Genomic DNA, 17,877 nt, shown 5'->3' with positions numbered 1-17,877 from the left:
CAAATAACGGGGCTGGATCACTTGAAATTGCTTGTTCTGTTCATTCACTCTGAAGTATCTAGCACTGGCTGCTGTCAGAGACAGAACACTGGGCTTAGATGGACCATTGGTCTGACCTATTATGGCTGTTCTTATTGATTTCAGTGGAAGTTAGGAGCATAAATGTTCTTTAAGGATCTGGACCTTAGCCTCTATGGCAGGTCTGGCACAGCACCATTGCTCACGTCCCATCCGCTTACATACATTTTAACTTGCAGTGGAGATAGAGTTTGGTATAGTCCCAGTTTTATGGAGAACTGGAACAGGCACAACTGACGGGAAGCAACCAGCACTGACTAGTATGGCCAGGGTGTTAGTCTGGTAAACTGTTATAGGAAGCAGACTTTGTATATACTGTCATGTGATGCACACCTCATTATCAGTACCCTTGGTGGTTATTTACGGATGGCAGAGTATACATCTTATTTGCATAGCTTAGTATGGAGTTAATTAAAGCAATTTATCTCATTCTTTTAACAGGTCCCCTAATCATTTTCCATTATGTAGCATTCAGGTTTGCTGGGTTATTAGTAATTTAACACAAGAATTCTCTTTGTGGGTATTTATTTCAGAGAGGTTTTTCACGTGGATAGCGCATTTGAATCGATCACTATGAGTAAATGAACTTGTTTAGCAAATGAATTCCTACACTGGGTATTTGCCTAAGTGTCCTTTAATGCATTTAGTAGCAGTGACTCACCACATCTATTCTGTTATCTCTGTGAAGAATGCAAAGTTATGACTATCTAACAGAAATACACCAGCTCCTGGTTGGAAAAAATAATGCTCAGTATAGAGGAAAGTGTCTGTCTATCCCTCCTTCCTTGTGTGTATCTCTCCTCATTCTACCCAGTGAGTAGCTGCTTTCTGAAATGAACCTTTCCTCCAATCCCCACAAACCCTACCATCCCCACTTCAGTCATACTGACATCTGCTAATGCACTTTACAAATGATGATTTCTATTTCTAGCCTAACTAGCAGTCCAGGGAATTAAACGGTGACCTGTTTCCTGTCAAGAAAGTTACTGGTCAGTGTAGTAGTACATCATTCAATATGCATCCTCCAGGAGAGGGGAGCTGCTCCTTTGTCAGAAGAAAATTAGGAAACATTCCCACGTAAAGAGTGACCATATAAAGAGGGGAATTCTCTCTGAATCAGCTCTTAACCAGTGCCCCAGACTGGTCTTGTTGGAGACAGTGGGTGTTTTTGATGGGATGTGGTCATTAAATATACCATTGCACTCGTTGTAAGAGTAGAAGGTTAGCCATGGTGTATCATTTAAATTCCACTCCTGGTGATATTCTGGCTTTGGTTTTGCTTCATTTCTGTGCATTGGCAGAAAGCTACTTGGTTCAACCCAGAGCTGGCTGCATTGCAATGAAGGTTGAAAATGGCCAAAATGCTTTGTTAATTTGTTAATTTAGAGTTAATGTTAGAATCATATAAATGTAGGACTGGAAGGGTCCTCCAGAGGTCATCCAGTCAATCCCCCACATGATGAAGCAGGGCCAAGTAAACCTAGATCATCCCTGACAGGTGTCTGTCATTCTTAAAAACCTCCAGTGATGGGGATTCCACAACCTCCCTTGGAAGCCTATTCGAGAGCTAACCTACCCTTCTAGTTAGAAAGTTTTTCCTAATATCTAATCTAAATCTCCCTTGTGCAGATTAAGCTCATTATGTTTTTGTCCTACCTTCAGTGGACATGGAGAACAATTGATCCCTGTTGTCTTTAACATATTTGAAGACTGTTATCGTGTCCCCACTCCAGCTTCTTTCCTCACCACTAAATGTGTCCAGTGTTTTTAACCTTCCCTCATAGGTCAGGTTTTCTAACCCTTCTGTGTTTTGTTGCTCTCCTCTGACTCTCTCCACATCTTTTTTTAAAGTATGGCACTCATAAGTGGACCCAGTACTCCAGCTGCGGTCTCATCAGTGCTGAGCAGAGCAGGACAATTACCTCCCACATCTTACCTATGACAATCCTGTTAATACATCCCACAATGACATTTGCCTTGTTTGCAACAGCTTCACATTGGCTCATATTCAATTTGTGATCCACTAAAAGCCTCAGATCCTTTTCAGCAGAACTACTACCTAGCCACTTATTTCACATTTTGTATTTGTGCCTTTGATTTTTCATTTCTAAGTGCAAACTACTTTGCACTTGTCTTCATTGAATTTCATCTTGTTGATTTCAGACCAATTTTCCAATTTGTCATGGTTGTTTTGAATTCTAATCCTTGTCCTCCGAAGTGCTTGCAACCCTCCCAGCTTGGTGCCACCTGCATATTTTATAAGAATACTCTCCACTGCATTATCTAAGGGCGGGTCCACAAAGGGATTTAGACATTGCAACACCAAGCGTTGCGGTGGCTAACTTTTAGAGGCCTAGAAAATCACAGGTTCAGCACTGAGATCTGCAGTGCTGGGTTAGGTGCCTAGACTCCCTATTCATTGCACAGGGAGAGATCAGCACCTTGGAATGCGATCCACAAAAGCCAGCATGTTAGCCCACACCTAAGCCAGCCAATGGGAGATGATGACAAGAACAGTGTGTGTAAAGCCCCACCCTTCTCATGGGGATAGGCACCTAAGTCCAGTCTGCAGGGAGGCGTCTTTCTCTCCCTCTGCTAGGTGGTGGGGGGGGCGGGGGCTGTACCTGGGTCTCCCACATCCCAGGTAAGTACTCTAACCACTGAGCTAAGAGATGTAAGATGGGCACCACCACCTCCTCTGGCCAGACTCTTAATGGGACCCGGTCTGCTAGGTGGCCTCTGAGCATGCCTGCTGGAGTGGGCCCTGCACACAGCTTAGGTGGCTGAATGCCTTTCTTCCCCTGGCTTGTGAATTGCTCTGGGGCTCAAGCGGAAGAGAGGAGTCCAGACACAGGAGAGAGGCAGCTGTTCACGTACCCAGGGACAGGAACATGGGCACCCAGGGAACTTTTACTCTGAAAAGCTCAGTTGTCGAGATAGTTTAGGCAGCTACAGAGTTTACAGGAGTTTTGTGAATCGCAGTGGAGCCAAAACTGAGACTTAGGCTACGTCTATACTACCCGCCCAGGTCGGCAGGTAGCGTTCGACTTCTCGGAGTTCGATATATCGCATCTCATCTAGACGCGATATATCGAACTCCGAATGCGCTCCCGTCGACTCCGGAACTCCACCACCGTGAACGGCGGTGGCGGAGTCGACGGGGGAGCCACGGACTTCGATCCCGCGGCGTCTGGACGGGTGAGTAGTTCGAACTAAGGTAGTTCGAGTTCAGCTACGTACCTTAGTTCGACCCCCCCCCCCAGTGTAGACCAGGCCATAGGCACATAACACCTGACTTAGGTGCCTGAGTCTGGAGTTTAGGTACAATAGTAACTTTGTGGATTCCCACCATGACTCATTAACAAGAATGTTGAATAGTGCTAGACCCAGGACAGAACCCTGAGAGTATGTCTACACTGCAACCAGAAACCCGCAGTTCCTGTGCCAGCAGATTCAGGCTCAGGCTAAGGTGCTGTTTAATTGTGGTGTAGACTGTTACCCAAAATTGGGTCAGCTAGTAAGCTTAGGGAGGACTAATGACCCACCAGAGCTTGGCAGAAAGCAGCACATTTATTATATTGATAGCTAAGCTCAAAAGAAGGGGGGGAGGGTGTCACATTCACACTCGCATACTCACGCTCCCGGGACAGGTACAGCACTGGAGATGTCAGGATCCTTTAAAGTAAGTGTCCCACAGCACTGCGATGGACGGCGCGATGAAGGTAAGTCTTCCCAAGGCACGATGGAATGCAACGCAGCGAACCACTGGTCAGGGGGTCCAGGCGAAGGGCCTTCACAGGAGGTACAAGCTTGTGAGTGCACTCCTGAGCACATGGCCCCTTCCCCTTTTAAGGACCTGCTTCTCATGGCCTGCGACTAGAGATGACTTGGCTGCGTCTGGTTGGTCACACTCCACCTCAGCCAGTGTCCATGCAGTGTCCATGCATTGGGTATGTGAATGCTGCCTAATTAGAGTCCCAGACACCTTGTCTACCTGGGAGCTCTTCTGATCTTCTAGCTGTTCAACCAGCCCATTCATCCCACAAGCATTCCAGGAGGGAGGGGTGGGGGAAAGCCACTTCACAGGTATTCAAACTTGGGTCGGGGAGGGGAGTGTAACAGACCTTTTGAGCATACAGGTTATACAGATCACTGCTGCTCCTACAACATAGACATTTGAGCTCAGGCTGCAGCCTGTGCTCTGGGACTCTCCCACCTTGCAGGGTCCTAGTGCTCAGGCTCCAACCAAGCCCAAATGTCTACACCATAGTTAAACAGCTCATTAGCCCAAGCCCCAGGAGCCGGAGTCAGCTAGCACAGGCCAGCTGCAGGTTTTTAACTGCAGCATAGACAGACCCTGAGAAACAGGGCCGGCTTTAGGAAGTGCGGGGCCCAATTCGAACAGTTTTGACGGGGCCCCGGCAGGGATGACTTAAAAAAAAAAAACACTTAAAAAAAACCACCTTTAATTTCTTACATGTATTATTTACTTTCCATGACTAGATACATAATAACAAAATTATATATTACTACATAATATTGTATATGGCTCTTTTCTTACTCCCACTTGGGTACTTTCTACCAATATCTCTTGATCTCTTGCCCATATTGATAGAAGTCACCACATTCTAAAAGAATATTAATTATAGATTTTCACTTTCATATTAGGAAAATAATTTATGTTTTGATAAAAGCAGCAAAGAATCCTGTGGCACCTTATAGACTAACAGACGTTTTGCAGCATGAGCTTTCGTGGGTGAATACCCACTTCTTCAGATGCAAGTAGTGGAAATTTCCAGGGGCAGGTTTATATATGCAAGCAAGAAGCAAGCTAGAGATAACGAGGTCAGTTCAATCAGGGAGGATGAGGCCCTGTTCTAGCAGTTGAGTGAAAACCAAGAGAGGAGAAACTGGTTCTGTAGTTGGCAAGCCATTCACAGTCTTTGTTTAATCCTGAGCTGATGGTGTCAAATTTGCAGATGAACTGGAGCTCAGCAGTTTCTCTTTGAAGTCTGGTCCTGAAGTTTTTTTGCTGCAAGACAGCCACCTTAAGGTCTGCTATTGTGTGGCCAGGGAGGTTGAAGTGTTCTCCTACAGGTTTTTGTATATTGCCATTCCTAATATCTGATTTGTGTCCATTTATCCTTTTCCTTAGAGACTGTCCAGTTTGGCCGATGTACATAGCAGAGGGGCATTGCTGGCATATGATGGCATATATTACATTGGTGGACGTGCAGGTGAACGAACCGGTGATGGTGTGGCTGATCTGGTTAGGTCCTGTGATGGTGTCGCTGGTGTAGATATGTGGGCAGAGTTGGCATCGAGGTTTGTTGCATGGATTGGTTCCTGAGCTAGAGTTACTATGGTGCAGAGTGCAGTTACTGGTGAGACCGCTATGCCTACCTTCATGCCTCCAGCTTCCATCCCGGGCACACCACAAGATCCATTGTCTACAGCCAAGCATTGAGGTACAACCGCATCTGCTCTAACCCCACAGACAGAGACCAACACCTACAAAATCTCCACCAAGCATTCTCAAAACTACAGTACCCGCACGAGGAAATAAGGAGACAGATCAACAGAGCCAGACGTGTACCCAGAAGCCTCCTACTGCAAGACAAACCCAAGAAAGAAACCAACAGGACTCCACTGGCCATCACATACAGTCCCCAGCTAAAACCCCTCCAGCGCATCATCAGGGATCTACAACCCATCCTGGAGAATGATCCCACACTCTCACAGGCCTTGGGTGGCAGGCCAGTCCTCACCCACAGACAACCTGCCAACCTGAAGCATATTCTCACCAGTAACTGCACTCTGCACCATAGTAACTCTAGCTCAGGAACCAATCCATGCAACAAACCTCGATGCCAACTCTGCCCACATATCTACACCAGCGACACCATCACAGGACCTAACCAGATCAGCCACACCATCACCGGTTCATTCACCTGCACGTCCACCAATGTAATATATGCCATCATATGCCAGCAATGCCCCTCTGCTATGTACATCGGCCAAACTGGACAGTCTCTAAGGAAAAGGATAAATGGACACAAATCAGATATTAGGAATGGCAATATACAAAAACCTGTAGGAGAACACTTCAACCTCCCTGGCCACACAATAGCAGACCTTAAGGTGGCTGTCTTGCAGCAAAAAAACTTCAGGACCAGACTTCAAAGAGCAACTGCTGAGCTCCAGTTCATCTGCAAATTTGACACCATCAGCTCAGGATTAAACAAAGACTGTGAATGGCTTGCCAACTACAGAACCAGTTTCTCCTCTCTTGGTTTTCACTCAACTGCTAGAACAGGGCCTCATCCTCCCTGATTGAACTGACCTCGTTATCTCTAGCTTGCTTCTTGCTTGCATATATAAACCTGCCCCTGGAAATTTCCACCACTTGCATCTGAAGAAGTGGGTATTCACCCACGAAAGCTCATGCTGCAAAACGTCTGTTAGTCTATAAGGTGCCACAGGATTCTTTGCTGCTTTTACAGATCCAGACTAACACGGCTACCCCTCTGATATATGTTTTGATAGTTGTACAACTGATTTTCTTCAATAATGTTTATTTTATGCCCCCTCCTTCCCCCCAGCACTGCCCAGCCCCGTGGAAACACTGCCCCCACCAGCGCTGCTCGACTCGCAGAAACAAACCCTCCTTCCTCAGCGCCACCCCATCAAAACAGCTGTGGGCCAAAGAGGAAGGTTTGAGGGGGAGGGGGGAGAAATGGCACACATAGGCAAAAAGAAGTATTCCATTCTATGCATCCGAAGAAGTGGGCTGTAGCCCATGAAAGCTCATGCTGAAATAAATGTGTTAGTCTCTAAGGTGCCACAAGTACTCCTGTTCTTTTTGCAGATACAGACTAACACAGCTGCTACTCTGAAACCTTGCACACATAGGGTGACCAGATCACAGCAGTAAAATAGGACCCACCCCCTCCCCGCTCGACCCCACCATCACACTCCTCTTCACCCCCTAGTCCCCCACTGACTTGCTGCGTCCCTCCTAGTCAGTCCCCCACCCACCACTCGCCTCCTTTCACTTTCTCCCTCCCCTGCCAGAAACCCCCATGCCCGCCCCTAAACCCCCTGCTGGCTCACTGCTCACCTCTGTGCCCACCTGCCACTTGCCCACCCGCTCGCCCCAGACTCGCTGCTGCACCCCCCCCCAGTATAAAGCCTCATTCAAAGCCCCAGGGGTCACTATATTACTGCACACAGCAGTCAATCAATGGAGTTGTAGATAAATCTCTGCATTATGCATTTTTGTATAACTTTTACATGACTTTGTATTGAACCTTAGTAATATGTTATAGCAGGCCCTAAGGTAGCATAACTAAGGTAAAAGAAAAATGTCTAGTGCTCTGGGTTTTACTTCGGAGTTCGGAGTTCGATATATCGCGTCTAGTGCTCTGGGATCCTTGGGAGGTGTTGGGGAAATGCAGTGCATGGTTATTAATAATTGCTACTAGCCCTTCTAAACGTCACATGCATTTTTATTCATCTCAGTCAATAACTTAGAAAGGGCAAAAAAGGCTTCTTACTGCAAATATAAAATGACATGAAGATGTTTGACCCCCCCCCCCAGGTGTTGTGATCACTGAGCAGCCATTGACACTAAATTAATGATCCTTCACTAAGTGTGGTGCATTTGATCTAGATATATGTGGGCTGTGGCTTCCTTACTGTTGCATTTATAACTTCTAGGAATTCTGGTTAGCAAATTCCACTAGGCACCTCTTTTTGCAGTGTGGGAATGGTGTCTAGGCCAAAATCCTGATGCTTTTCAGCCTCTGTTTTCTTCTTCATAGAGGCCAAAGGTTGTATTTGCTCACCATTTGGGGCACCCATTAGTGCATAGTCAGTGCATTGGATATAGATGCTCATCGTCTCTATTCCATATGTGATGCCTTCTAAATGCCAGGAACAAGAGGAATTGATGGCATTTGTCTTGACTCACTTCTCCAAATCTGGGCTGAAACTCTGCTCTAAGTACCACATGGAAATGAATGTTATGACTTAATCTCTGCTTGTTCGCCTCACAAAACACTGTTTGTGCATGTGCAAAACTCAAAACTTGGCATTATAATGTCCGTGGCACTGCCGTTGATCAGGTCAAGGCTGACGTGTTGGCAGAGCTAGGAGGGGGTACTAGGACTGGAGCAGCAGGGACTGCAGTATTCAGGACCACAGGGAGCTGGCAGAGCTCTGTATCTGGATTAATTTACAGTGGACTGGAATATGAGGGAGTTCTGCAAATCATGATTGAAGTATATTGCTCAACCTGTGTGTGGGAAATTTCCTGCTACCCACACTGACTAGTTAGCCAATGCCATCAGTTTCTCACTCTCTGCTGAACCCTAAAATCACCTGCTGATGTTGAGAAAGGCAGGCAGAGAAATCAAAAGATCTCTGCAGAAAGTGACTGTCACCTTTATGTGTATGCAGAGCTGGCTGCTGCTTTAGCTTTCATCTGCTTCCTTTGAAACTTGGGGAGGAATAATGCTCTTCTTCTGTGTGTTCATCTCCTTCTGTATTCCAACGGTTAGATTAAAGATGGCTGAAAGGATATTTCTCTTGGGAACACATATACCAATGTCTTCAAGACTTGCATGCTGTTGTGTGATTATCTAAATTACTTGAATAGGGAAGCTGTGTCATCATATCACCCTTAATAAACAAGTTTGCAGCTTAGATTTGTTCAGTACTAGCATGTATTGCGATATGGCATGATGGTGCTCTTAGACACACAATAGACTCATTTTGTTGCTTAGTTTCTAACATCAGCTACTGTGCTTGCATGCTCGGTAGGCAGTTGCACTGGGTATCTGGCAGGGTAACGTCTATGCATCGAAGAGCAAGATAAAATTAGCTGATGGGATTTTCAGAGGTGCTCACTGTTGGCCTAACTTTGCTCCCACTGAAGTCCATTACCATGGGCTTCAGTGGGACCAGATTTAGGCCAATGCTGAATACTTCTGAAAATCCCCACTTTGTGTCTGTCTGTCTGTGTCTCTCTTTCTCTGTAAATATATCTTACACTTATACAATATACTTATGTTTGGGGAGTGCAGTGTTCATTGATCTAGACAGAGAAGTCTTTTGTTGTTGGTTGTTGACAGTTTAACAAAATAAAGATGAGGGGTCAGATCCCCAGCTTGCACAAATTGATGTAGCTCCATTGAACTTGCTAGAGCTATGCTGTTTTATGCCAGCTGAGAATCTAGTCCAAGATATAGACTCAAGGAGTAAAATTCTTACCTAGATCTACATTCTGAGCATCCCAAAGTTGGGTGTGGTTGATGCAAACCCATCTTGGCTGTGTAGCGAATTTGCCAAGAAACATGTGCTATGTCTGTTTCACAGACCAAATTCTGTGCTTGGTTACATCAATGAAAATCCAGAGCAGCTCCACTCAAGAGTGCCTCAGTGTAAATAGGAGTGGAATTTCTCTCTCCTATTGTAAGCCTTTTGGGATGGTGACCTTGTCTTCCTCTTTGTACTCTACATGGCAGAGAATATACTGGGTGCTCAGGAAATGAAGAATAATAAATAAAGTATCTTGTGACTGTGTGAGTAAGTAAACAAAGCCGATAGATGAGTTTGCCCTGTGCACTTGGTTCATTTACTTTGACATGCGCATTTTAATTTTAATTGTTTATGATACTTCTTAATATAGCAGTAAATGCCCTGTAGTATACTGTGTAGAAGTAATGCTGTCTTGGGATAGGTCTATACTTACCTGCCGGGTCGACGCATAGCATTTGACTTATTGGAGTTCGAACTATCCCGTCTAATGTAGACGGGATAGTTCGAACTCCGAACGCGCTCCCGTCGACTCCGGAACTCCACCACTGCGAACGGCGGTGGCAGAGTCGATGGGGGAGCCGCGGACTTCGATCCCGCGGCGTCTGGACAGGTAAGTAGTTCGAACTAAGGTAGTTTGACTTCAGCTACGCTATTCGCGTAGCTGAAGTCGCGTACCTTAGTTCGACCCCCCACCCTAGTGTAGACCACGCCTTGGTGGTGATGAGGCCGTCGATGTCTCCACTAGTTAAGCCTCTGTTGAGGATTGGAGTGAGGCTACTAGGTTATTTGTGAGACTCCTCAGCAAAGTCTGAGAACTAGTAAGGTTTTCTGTCTGTCTTACTCTGGATTAGCTGCTGCAGCAGCATCATGTGATCACTTATCTATTATACTAATGCCTGGTTAAAAATCAGCGAGTGGTTTATAACATCAGGGATTATGCTCAGACACACAGTGCTTTCCAAAAATAAAAAGAATGCTGTTCTGAGAGCCCTTCAGATAATATTGATTGACCAATAAAGAAAAGACCAGAGTATCAGAGACTTGTTTGAGGGCACAGCAGTGAAATGTTTCTCTTGGTTACTTTACAATTAAATACGTATCTTCAGGCATGCGACTATGAGCTGTATTGATCATTTCTGCACTGCATGGGCATCCATGGAGCACTGTCTAAACTCCCAAAATCCAGTCTCTGCACACGCTAAGCGCAGTGAGAAATCTAAGCTGAATTCTTGGGATACTGCACTGGATCAGAGCAGGCTCCATCTAGTACAGAGTCCTCTTTCTGAGTGTGATCAGCACCAACTGCTTCAGGGGCAAGTGCAAGAAACCCGCAGTGGGCAGTTCTGAGAGAGCCTGCCCAAAGCACTACGTTCCTTCTGACTCCCAAAGGTCGGCTGACACCTGCAGTGAGAGGGTTTAGAATCATAGAATATCAGGGTTGGAAGGAACCTCAGGAGGTCATCTAGTCCAACACCCTGCTCAAAGCAGGACCAATCCCCAGATTTTTACCCCAGTTCCCCAAATGGCCCCCTCAAGGATTGAACTCACAACCCTGGGTTTAGCAGGCCAATGCTCAAACCACTGAGCTATCCCTCCCATTAGCTTTTTTTTTTTTTTTTTTTAGTGTTTGTTTATTGTTAGAACGGTGGTTGTTTTTGTCAGCCATGTAAATGTCTTGGTCTTTTGGGTTATTCCAAAGCCCTGATCAGGGGTTTGGAGTGGACACCCCCATTGTACCCTACACCCCCATCAGGATCCACCGTGCCAGCAACCTAATATCCCTCGTTACATTAAGTGCCTAAATACAGTGGTCACTGGTGTGCCCTAGACATACCTCTGACAGGCGGGCAGGGGGTGGGGAAGCTAATAACAGTACAGTTTTCTAAAGCAGATGACTTGGTCTCTCTTGCCCTAGGGCCCTCCTTTGGCTGATATTCTGTCTCTGTCTCACTGTATAGGTTCTACTGGGATCTGACCATGCTGCTCCTGATGGTGGGAAACCTGATCATTATCCCTGTGGGCATCACTTTCTTCAAGGATGAGAACACCACCCCGTGGATCGTTTTCAATGTGGTCTCAGACACCTTTTTCCTCATCGACCTCGTTCTCAACTTCCGGACCGGCATCGTGGTAGAGGATAACACCGAGATCATCCTTGACCCCCAACGAATTAAGATGAAGTACCTGAAGAGCTGGTTCGTGGTGGATTTTATCTCCTCCATCCCCGTGGACTACATCTTCCTGATCGTGGAGACCCGTATCGACTCGGAGGTTTACAAGACTGCCCGGGCTCTGCGCATTGTGCGCTTCACCAAAATCCTCAGCCTCTTGCGCCTGCTGAGGCTCTCCAGGCTCATCCGCTACATCCACCAATGGGAGGAGGTGAGCAGAGGCTGTATTTCATGTGCACTTGGGCCCTGAGGCCCCTTTCCCCTCACACCAGGAGCGCAGTTCTTCCCATTTCACACCACTGTAAATGGGAGAAGACTTGGGTTCTAGATGTGGCTCTTGGCAAGTTGCCAGGAGGACCCTTAACCTGGCAAAATTTTGGCACTATTGCTTTAGAGTGTACTGTCTCTTTAAGGGCCATGATGTAATGTTGGATGATGTTTCACTGTTTAAAATGAGAGTAAATTCAGGTTATCCCACTGCACTTCATATGAGATTGTAGAGTAACCTCAAGGAGAAATGGATAGCCATTTTAGAGCCAGAAAGCACTACCGGGTAAATAACCTAGGGCAGGGGTTTTCACAACACTCTCAAATCTCAGAGTGTGGCCACCATCTCTTGCTGGGGGCTGCTCTGACAATCCTTCCTAAAATATTTAATTAACTTTAGGAAAAACAAATAAATATGCACAGATACACATCCAAATTCCGACCTATCTCTGTCCCTATCTCCCGTGGCCTTTCAGTGAGACCCTGCCCTGGGGAAGATGGGTTGGGAACTCACCAGCTGCCTGCGGAGTCCCAGACTCTCCATGCCCTGGCTAGGCGGGAGTGGGGAAGCTGATCAGAGGAGTGCCCCAGCAACCGAACATTGCAGCTGCTTCCACAGATAACTGCTGCAGGCCCCCCACACACTGGTCCCTCGTGTCTCCAGATGCGCTGCCCGGAATGCAGGGCACTGATACCTGCTGGTGGCACCAGCACAAACAGCAAAGCAGCGCATCTCACTGCCCTTGGTAACAGCTATTCAGGAGCAACAGCTGGGTGCTGCAGGGAGAGGCCACTGTTTTCTGGGAGGGGAGACTGAGGGTAAGGGGTGGGCTGTGACTCAAACTGTTCGGGAGGCAGTGGAACCTTTACATTGTCTTCCCCCCACACTATAAACATATACATTTTTGTGGGGGACAATGCCCCCCAATTTCCATCCATACTTTAGAGGCTGTCGTGGCTGCATTTGAGAAACACTGACCTGGGGTATCAGCCTCTCTTCAGGTGCCTGCACAGACACGGACATTCATTACATGCTTATCTCTTGAGTAAACAGCTTGGTGATGTATTTATAACCTGCCAGCTTTTCTAAATTCTCAAACGCCATGTTCAGGGGAAAAAGAAAGCCAGACAATCTGCTGGCAAGCAGGCACTGCTTGGTGATGGGGAGAAATGTAACAATCTGGCACAGCCTGATAGCTCCCAGCACCTCCCTGGCCCTGCAAGGAAATTCCAGTGTATGGATGTTGATACTCTGGTTCCCAGGTTGGTTTGATTGGAGCCCCCTGTCTTGGCTATGGCCTAAGAACTGATCACCTCCCAGTCCCCTGCTCCCTCCACAGGAGCAGGGAAGAAGCTCCCTATATTTATACCCATGTCTCAGGAGCACATCTGCAGTGGAGGAAAGGCTGGTCAAGTGTCATGCATTTTTTCTCTTCTCTGTACCCCAGCTAGTCCTGGGTTCCCCAGTTTTGGGAGCACCGATTTTATGCAATTGTGCCATTTCCTGTCCTGCTCCACATAGTGGCATGGCTAAGAAGGGAGGGTCCTCAGTCACTGTGAAATCTCTGGGGTTCATCTGTGTGTTCTTAATAATAATAATTTGTATTAGAGTAGTGCCAAAGGTCCCCAATCAAGATCAGAGCCCCATTGTGCTTGGCACTGTGTGGGGACACAGTGAGGGGCAGTCACCCCAAGTAGTTTGTAAATAGACAAGACAGATGAAAGTAGGGAAGAGAAGCAGAGGCATGGGGGGTTGGGGGGAGTGGCTTTCCCCAGGTCACACAGCAGGTCAGAAGCAGAGCTGGAAACAGAATCCAGGCCTCCTAGTTCCAATCAGAGAACAGAAACAATACCATGTGAATTGGGTGACCAAACACACAATAATGAACTGTGAGTAGATGAAGCGAACGAATCCATAGCCTGAAAATTGTCTATCCAAAGCCATTCATTAATACTGATGAATAAATATGTCTGATAGAATCACAGTCCATTCACAAATGACTCTGCATGGGATTAATTCAGGCACAAATATTTGCAATGAGTAGAATCATAGGACTGGAAGGGAACCTTGAGAGGACATCTAGTCCAGTCCCCTGCCTCATGGCAGGACTAAGTATTATCTAGACCATCCCTGACAGGTGTTTGTTTAACCTGCTCTTAAAAATCTCCAATGATGGAGATTCCACAAACTCCCTAGGCAATTTATTCCAGTGCTTGACCACCCTGACAGGAAGTTTTTCCTAATGTCCAGCCTAAACCTCCCTTGCTGCAATTTAAGCCCATTACTTCTTGTCCTATCCTCAATGATTAAGCAGAACAATTATCCCTCCTCCTTGTAACAACCTTTTATGTACTTGAAAACTGTTCTCCTGTCCCCTCTCAGTTTTCTCTTTTCTACACTAAACAAACCCAATTTTTTCAGTTTTCCCTCATAGGTCATGTTTTCTAGACCTTTAATCATTTTTGTTGCTTTTCTCTGGACTTTCTTCAATTTGTCCACATCTTTCCTGAAATGTGGCACCCAGAACTGGACACAACACTCCAGTGGAGGCCTAATTAGTGTGGAGTAGAGTGGAAGAATTACTTCTCATGTCTTGCTTATAACACTTCTGCTAATACATCCCAGAATGATGTTTGCCTTTTTTGAAACAGTGTTACACTATTGACTCCTATTTAGCTTGTGGTCCACTATGACCCCCAGATCCCTTTCTGCAGTACTCCTTCCTAGGCAGTCGTTTCCCATTTTGTATGTGTGCAACTGATTGTTCTTTCCTAGATGGAGTACTTTGCATTTGTCCTTATTGAATTTCATCCTATTTACTTCAGACCATTTCTCCAGTTTGTCCAGATCATTTTGAATTATGATCCTATCCTCCCAGCTTGGTATCGTTCACACACTTTATAAGTGTACTCTCTATGCCATTATCTAAATCATTGATTAAGATATTGAACAGAACTGGACCCAGAACAGATCCCTGTGGGACCCCACTCGTTATGCCCTTTCAGCCTGACTGTGAACCAGTGATAACTACTCTCATCTTACAGTAGCTCCATCTAGATTGTATTTCCCTAGTTTGTTTATGAGAAGGTCATGTGAGACGGTATAAAAAGCTTTACTAACATCAAGATATACCATGCCTACTGCTTCCCCCTATCCACAAGGTTTGTTAGCTGTCAAAGAAAGCTATCGGGTTTGTTTGACATGAGTAGTTTGACTATCTCTAGCCTAGGAGTCTTTGTAGTGTTGAAGGAGCATGAATCTGTTCCTTTCTGTGCTATGGTTCTGCTGGTCCAAGAGGAGTTAAATAATTTGGCTGCTTCTTGTACTGAACTTGTTTAAAACATCAGCAATTAAGAGCTAATCAGGCACACTCTTCCCCTGCTACCCTCCCATCTCACAGTGGGCAACTGCCCCTAATTTGAGTCTGATAACATGACCAACATGTGGTTTATTGCACCTTTGCTACCAGCGACACTAAGACAGGTGTGGCTACCATTGGCATGACATCTCCAGATTCTCTGGAACACTCCAGAGATCAGGCTCTCCAGCGAGGTGTTACACTGCAAGTGTAAGGGACAGATGGCGATGTATTGCCACTGGGGACTACAGTGCAGAGCTCAGCAGTGCAAGCCCAGGCCTGTCTTTGGTACAGGACTGAGCTGAAACAGCTGGTTCTCGAGGATGACCCAACAGTAGGAAGGTTTCTTGGTTTTGGGTGGAGTGGCGAGAGATCTCCTTGTTGGGGTGTCACATGCTACAAAGCAGTGAGGTGTTAGGGAGGCTTGTTACTCCTCCTCCTTGGGCAAGGTTAGTCTGTCCTGCTCACTGGAATAACACAGACAGTTCTCGCATCTCTTACCCTGAAGTGCCAACAGCTGATCTGTCTCAGATGACAAGTTCCCATGCAGCTCTCCTCACTGCGCAGGCCAGAAATGTAGCTGTAGCAGGGAGCCATGTGAGACTGGATTGACTGTGGGGGCAGGGCGTGAGATGGAGGGCTAGCTGACCAGAGAGAGACAGAACGATGTGGGGGGCGAGAGGGAAGTGAGGGTCTGTCTGGGTTGGGGCCTAGCTGATATGGGGAAATGGCTGCATGTATGGGCAGGCTGAGGAGAGGCTAACATGCAGTCACTCTCCCTTGTTTACTAGCCACCCCCACTGTCCTCATTCTGTCTCTCTAGCTAGCCAGCCCCCTACACACAGAGCAGGGGTGTGGAGAGTAGTTAAGGAGAGGGTGGGGAACAGTAGCCAGACAGACTGTGCAGGGGTCAGTAGGAGGCAGGGTTAGTTCGTATGCATGGGCTAGTTAGGAGGACAGTGTGAGTGTGATAAGGCTAGCTGGCGAGGAGGGGAGGGGTGAAGCGTCCTACTCTGTGGGTGGAAACCTAGTGTTGTGATAGAGCAGTTTGATTCACCTGCATGGAGCTTGTGCCTTGCCTTCTGAGGGAGAAATTGCTGCTGCAGGGGGGAAAATAGTCACCTAATATTGAGACTTAAGTTCCTTCTGAGGGTAGGGAGTTCAGGCATCCATCCACAGCTCCTCTTGCCCCTAAATGCAGAGGGGCTCTAAATTACTGGCCCTACACACACGGACATGTGTGCGTGCTTTCTATCCCAGCTCTTTCTCAGAGTTGAAGGGGTAGAACTTGTAAGATGTTCATTTCCCAAGTTCACTCTACTCCCCCACCCCCATTTGTTCCCATCTCACATGTTGGAGTTGTACAAGCACTGCATGAATTCAGCCCCACAGTGAGTGTGGGGGAGAACCTTCTCAAAGGCTGCAGTGCAGCAACACAACCAGCCACTTATCCGTTCCTGTTGGTGCTAGAAGGGGCCATGGGCTCAGGAACCGGATGAACAGACAACCCCGACTTCCTCTGTTGGCTTGTGAGGTTAGAGCAGGGCAAAGGCTTCAACAAAGATTTTGCTAATGTTCACTTGAACTAAAATGTAAATTCATTCAGTTCATCGTAGTCATTTGTATTTGCTTTCTAAAAGTATTCCTGCAAACAAGCGTCCTGGCAGGAATGACTGTGGAAAGAGCCAGTTTTAAATAACTAGGAGAGAATATTCTTGGAAATCAGATTTTGACCACATAAATGCAAGTATTTGCCCTAAAAAACTTGTCTTAAATTCCTCCGGTCGAGGGACAGAAACAAGACCACATGCCTCTGATTCCACCAGACAGGACCATTGTGGTCAACCTCTGATCTGTGCATCCAATCAAAACAAGCAAGAGTGGTTCAGATTTTGAATGTTAAATACAATAAAAATCTTTGCTCAGACAAAGTTTGAAATGAGAAAGAGGCAAAACTGACTGAATGATCAATCTAATTTGCTGAGCTTTGCCAGTGGCACCTACCCTAACACTCAGTACTAGTATGTAGTACCATGTGTAGACTTGTCGGTCATTTGAGGTCAAGGCCGTTGTTTCCTTAGTGAAATTAAATGTGTAGCTGGAGAACAGTGGAATCTCCTTCTTGAGAAATCTGTTTTTAAACAGCAAAACAGCAGCTCTGGTTAAATTTTTGTTTTGGAGAAAAAATGGTGCTTTGATTACGATGGACTTTTCTGTAGGACTTTTTTTTTCATCAAAAAAAACAAAATGATTTTTGCTTTTGGAAATCAAAAACTGAAAAAAAATTCAGGTTTGGGATTTTTCGAATTTTTTTTATTAAAAACATGAAAACTTCTGAAGGAAAAATTTAAATGACAACTTTTAAAAAAAGTATTTTCCCTAGGAAGAAAAAACCTTTCCCCATCCAGTGCTATCAAACAGGTTGCTGATCTTGTCCTCTGCCTCTGCTGAGTACTGGTAAGGGGTGTAAGTTTAGCCTGGAGAATATACAGTTCTCAGGGTCTGTAACTTAATGTTATGGGTATCTCAGTTGCAGAAAGACATTGGCACATTTGAGGACTTCAGAGAAGCCCAAAAAACATGCTTAAAAGGAGGGATCGGCTTGTGAGGAAAGAATAAGAGTGGAGAGCAGTAGCTGCTGGCTGGGCACCCAGCTCTGAAGGCAGCACTGCCCCAGCAGC

The 17,877-nt window shown here is 46.2% G+C and overlaps 1 protein-coding gene across 5 annotated transcripts in view; it reads left to right on the top strand.

Annotated features, from left to right (window-relative positions):
• HCN4 (hyperpolarization activated cyclic nucleotide gated potassium channel 4) overlaps positions 1-17,877 on the top strand; it is a 175,025-nt gene that overhangs the window by 33,905 nt on the left and 123,243 nt on the right. For all 5 annotated transcript variants that reach the window (XM_044978649.1, XM_044978653.1, XM_044978651.1 and 2 more), the window contains one exon: positions 11,358-11,781. In XM_044978649.1, the coding sequence (XP_044834584.1) occupies positions 11,358-11,781 (424 nt within the window). The remainder of the gene's footprint in view (positions 1-11,357; positions 11,782-17,877) is intronic.

Source organism: Mauremys mutica, chromosome 11 (assembly GCF_020497125.1).
Source record: "Mauremys mutica isolate MM-2020 ecotype Southern chromosome 11, ASM2049712v1, whole genome shotgun sequence".
Classification (NCBI taxonomy): domain Eukaryota; kingdom Metazoa; phylum Chordata; order Testudines; family Geoemydidae; genus Mauremys; species Mauremys mutica.
This window is presented reverse-complemented; position numbering and strand designations above follow the sequence as displayed.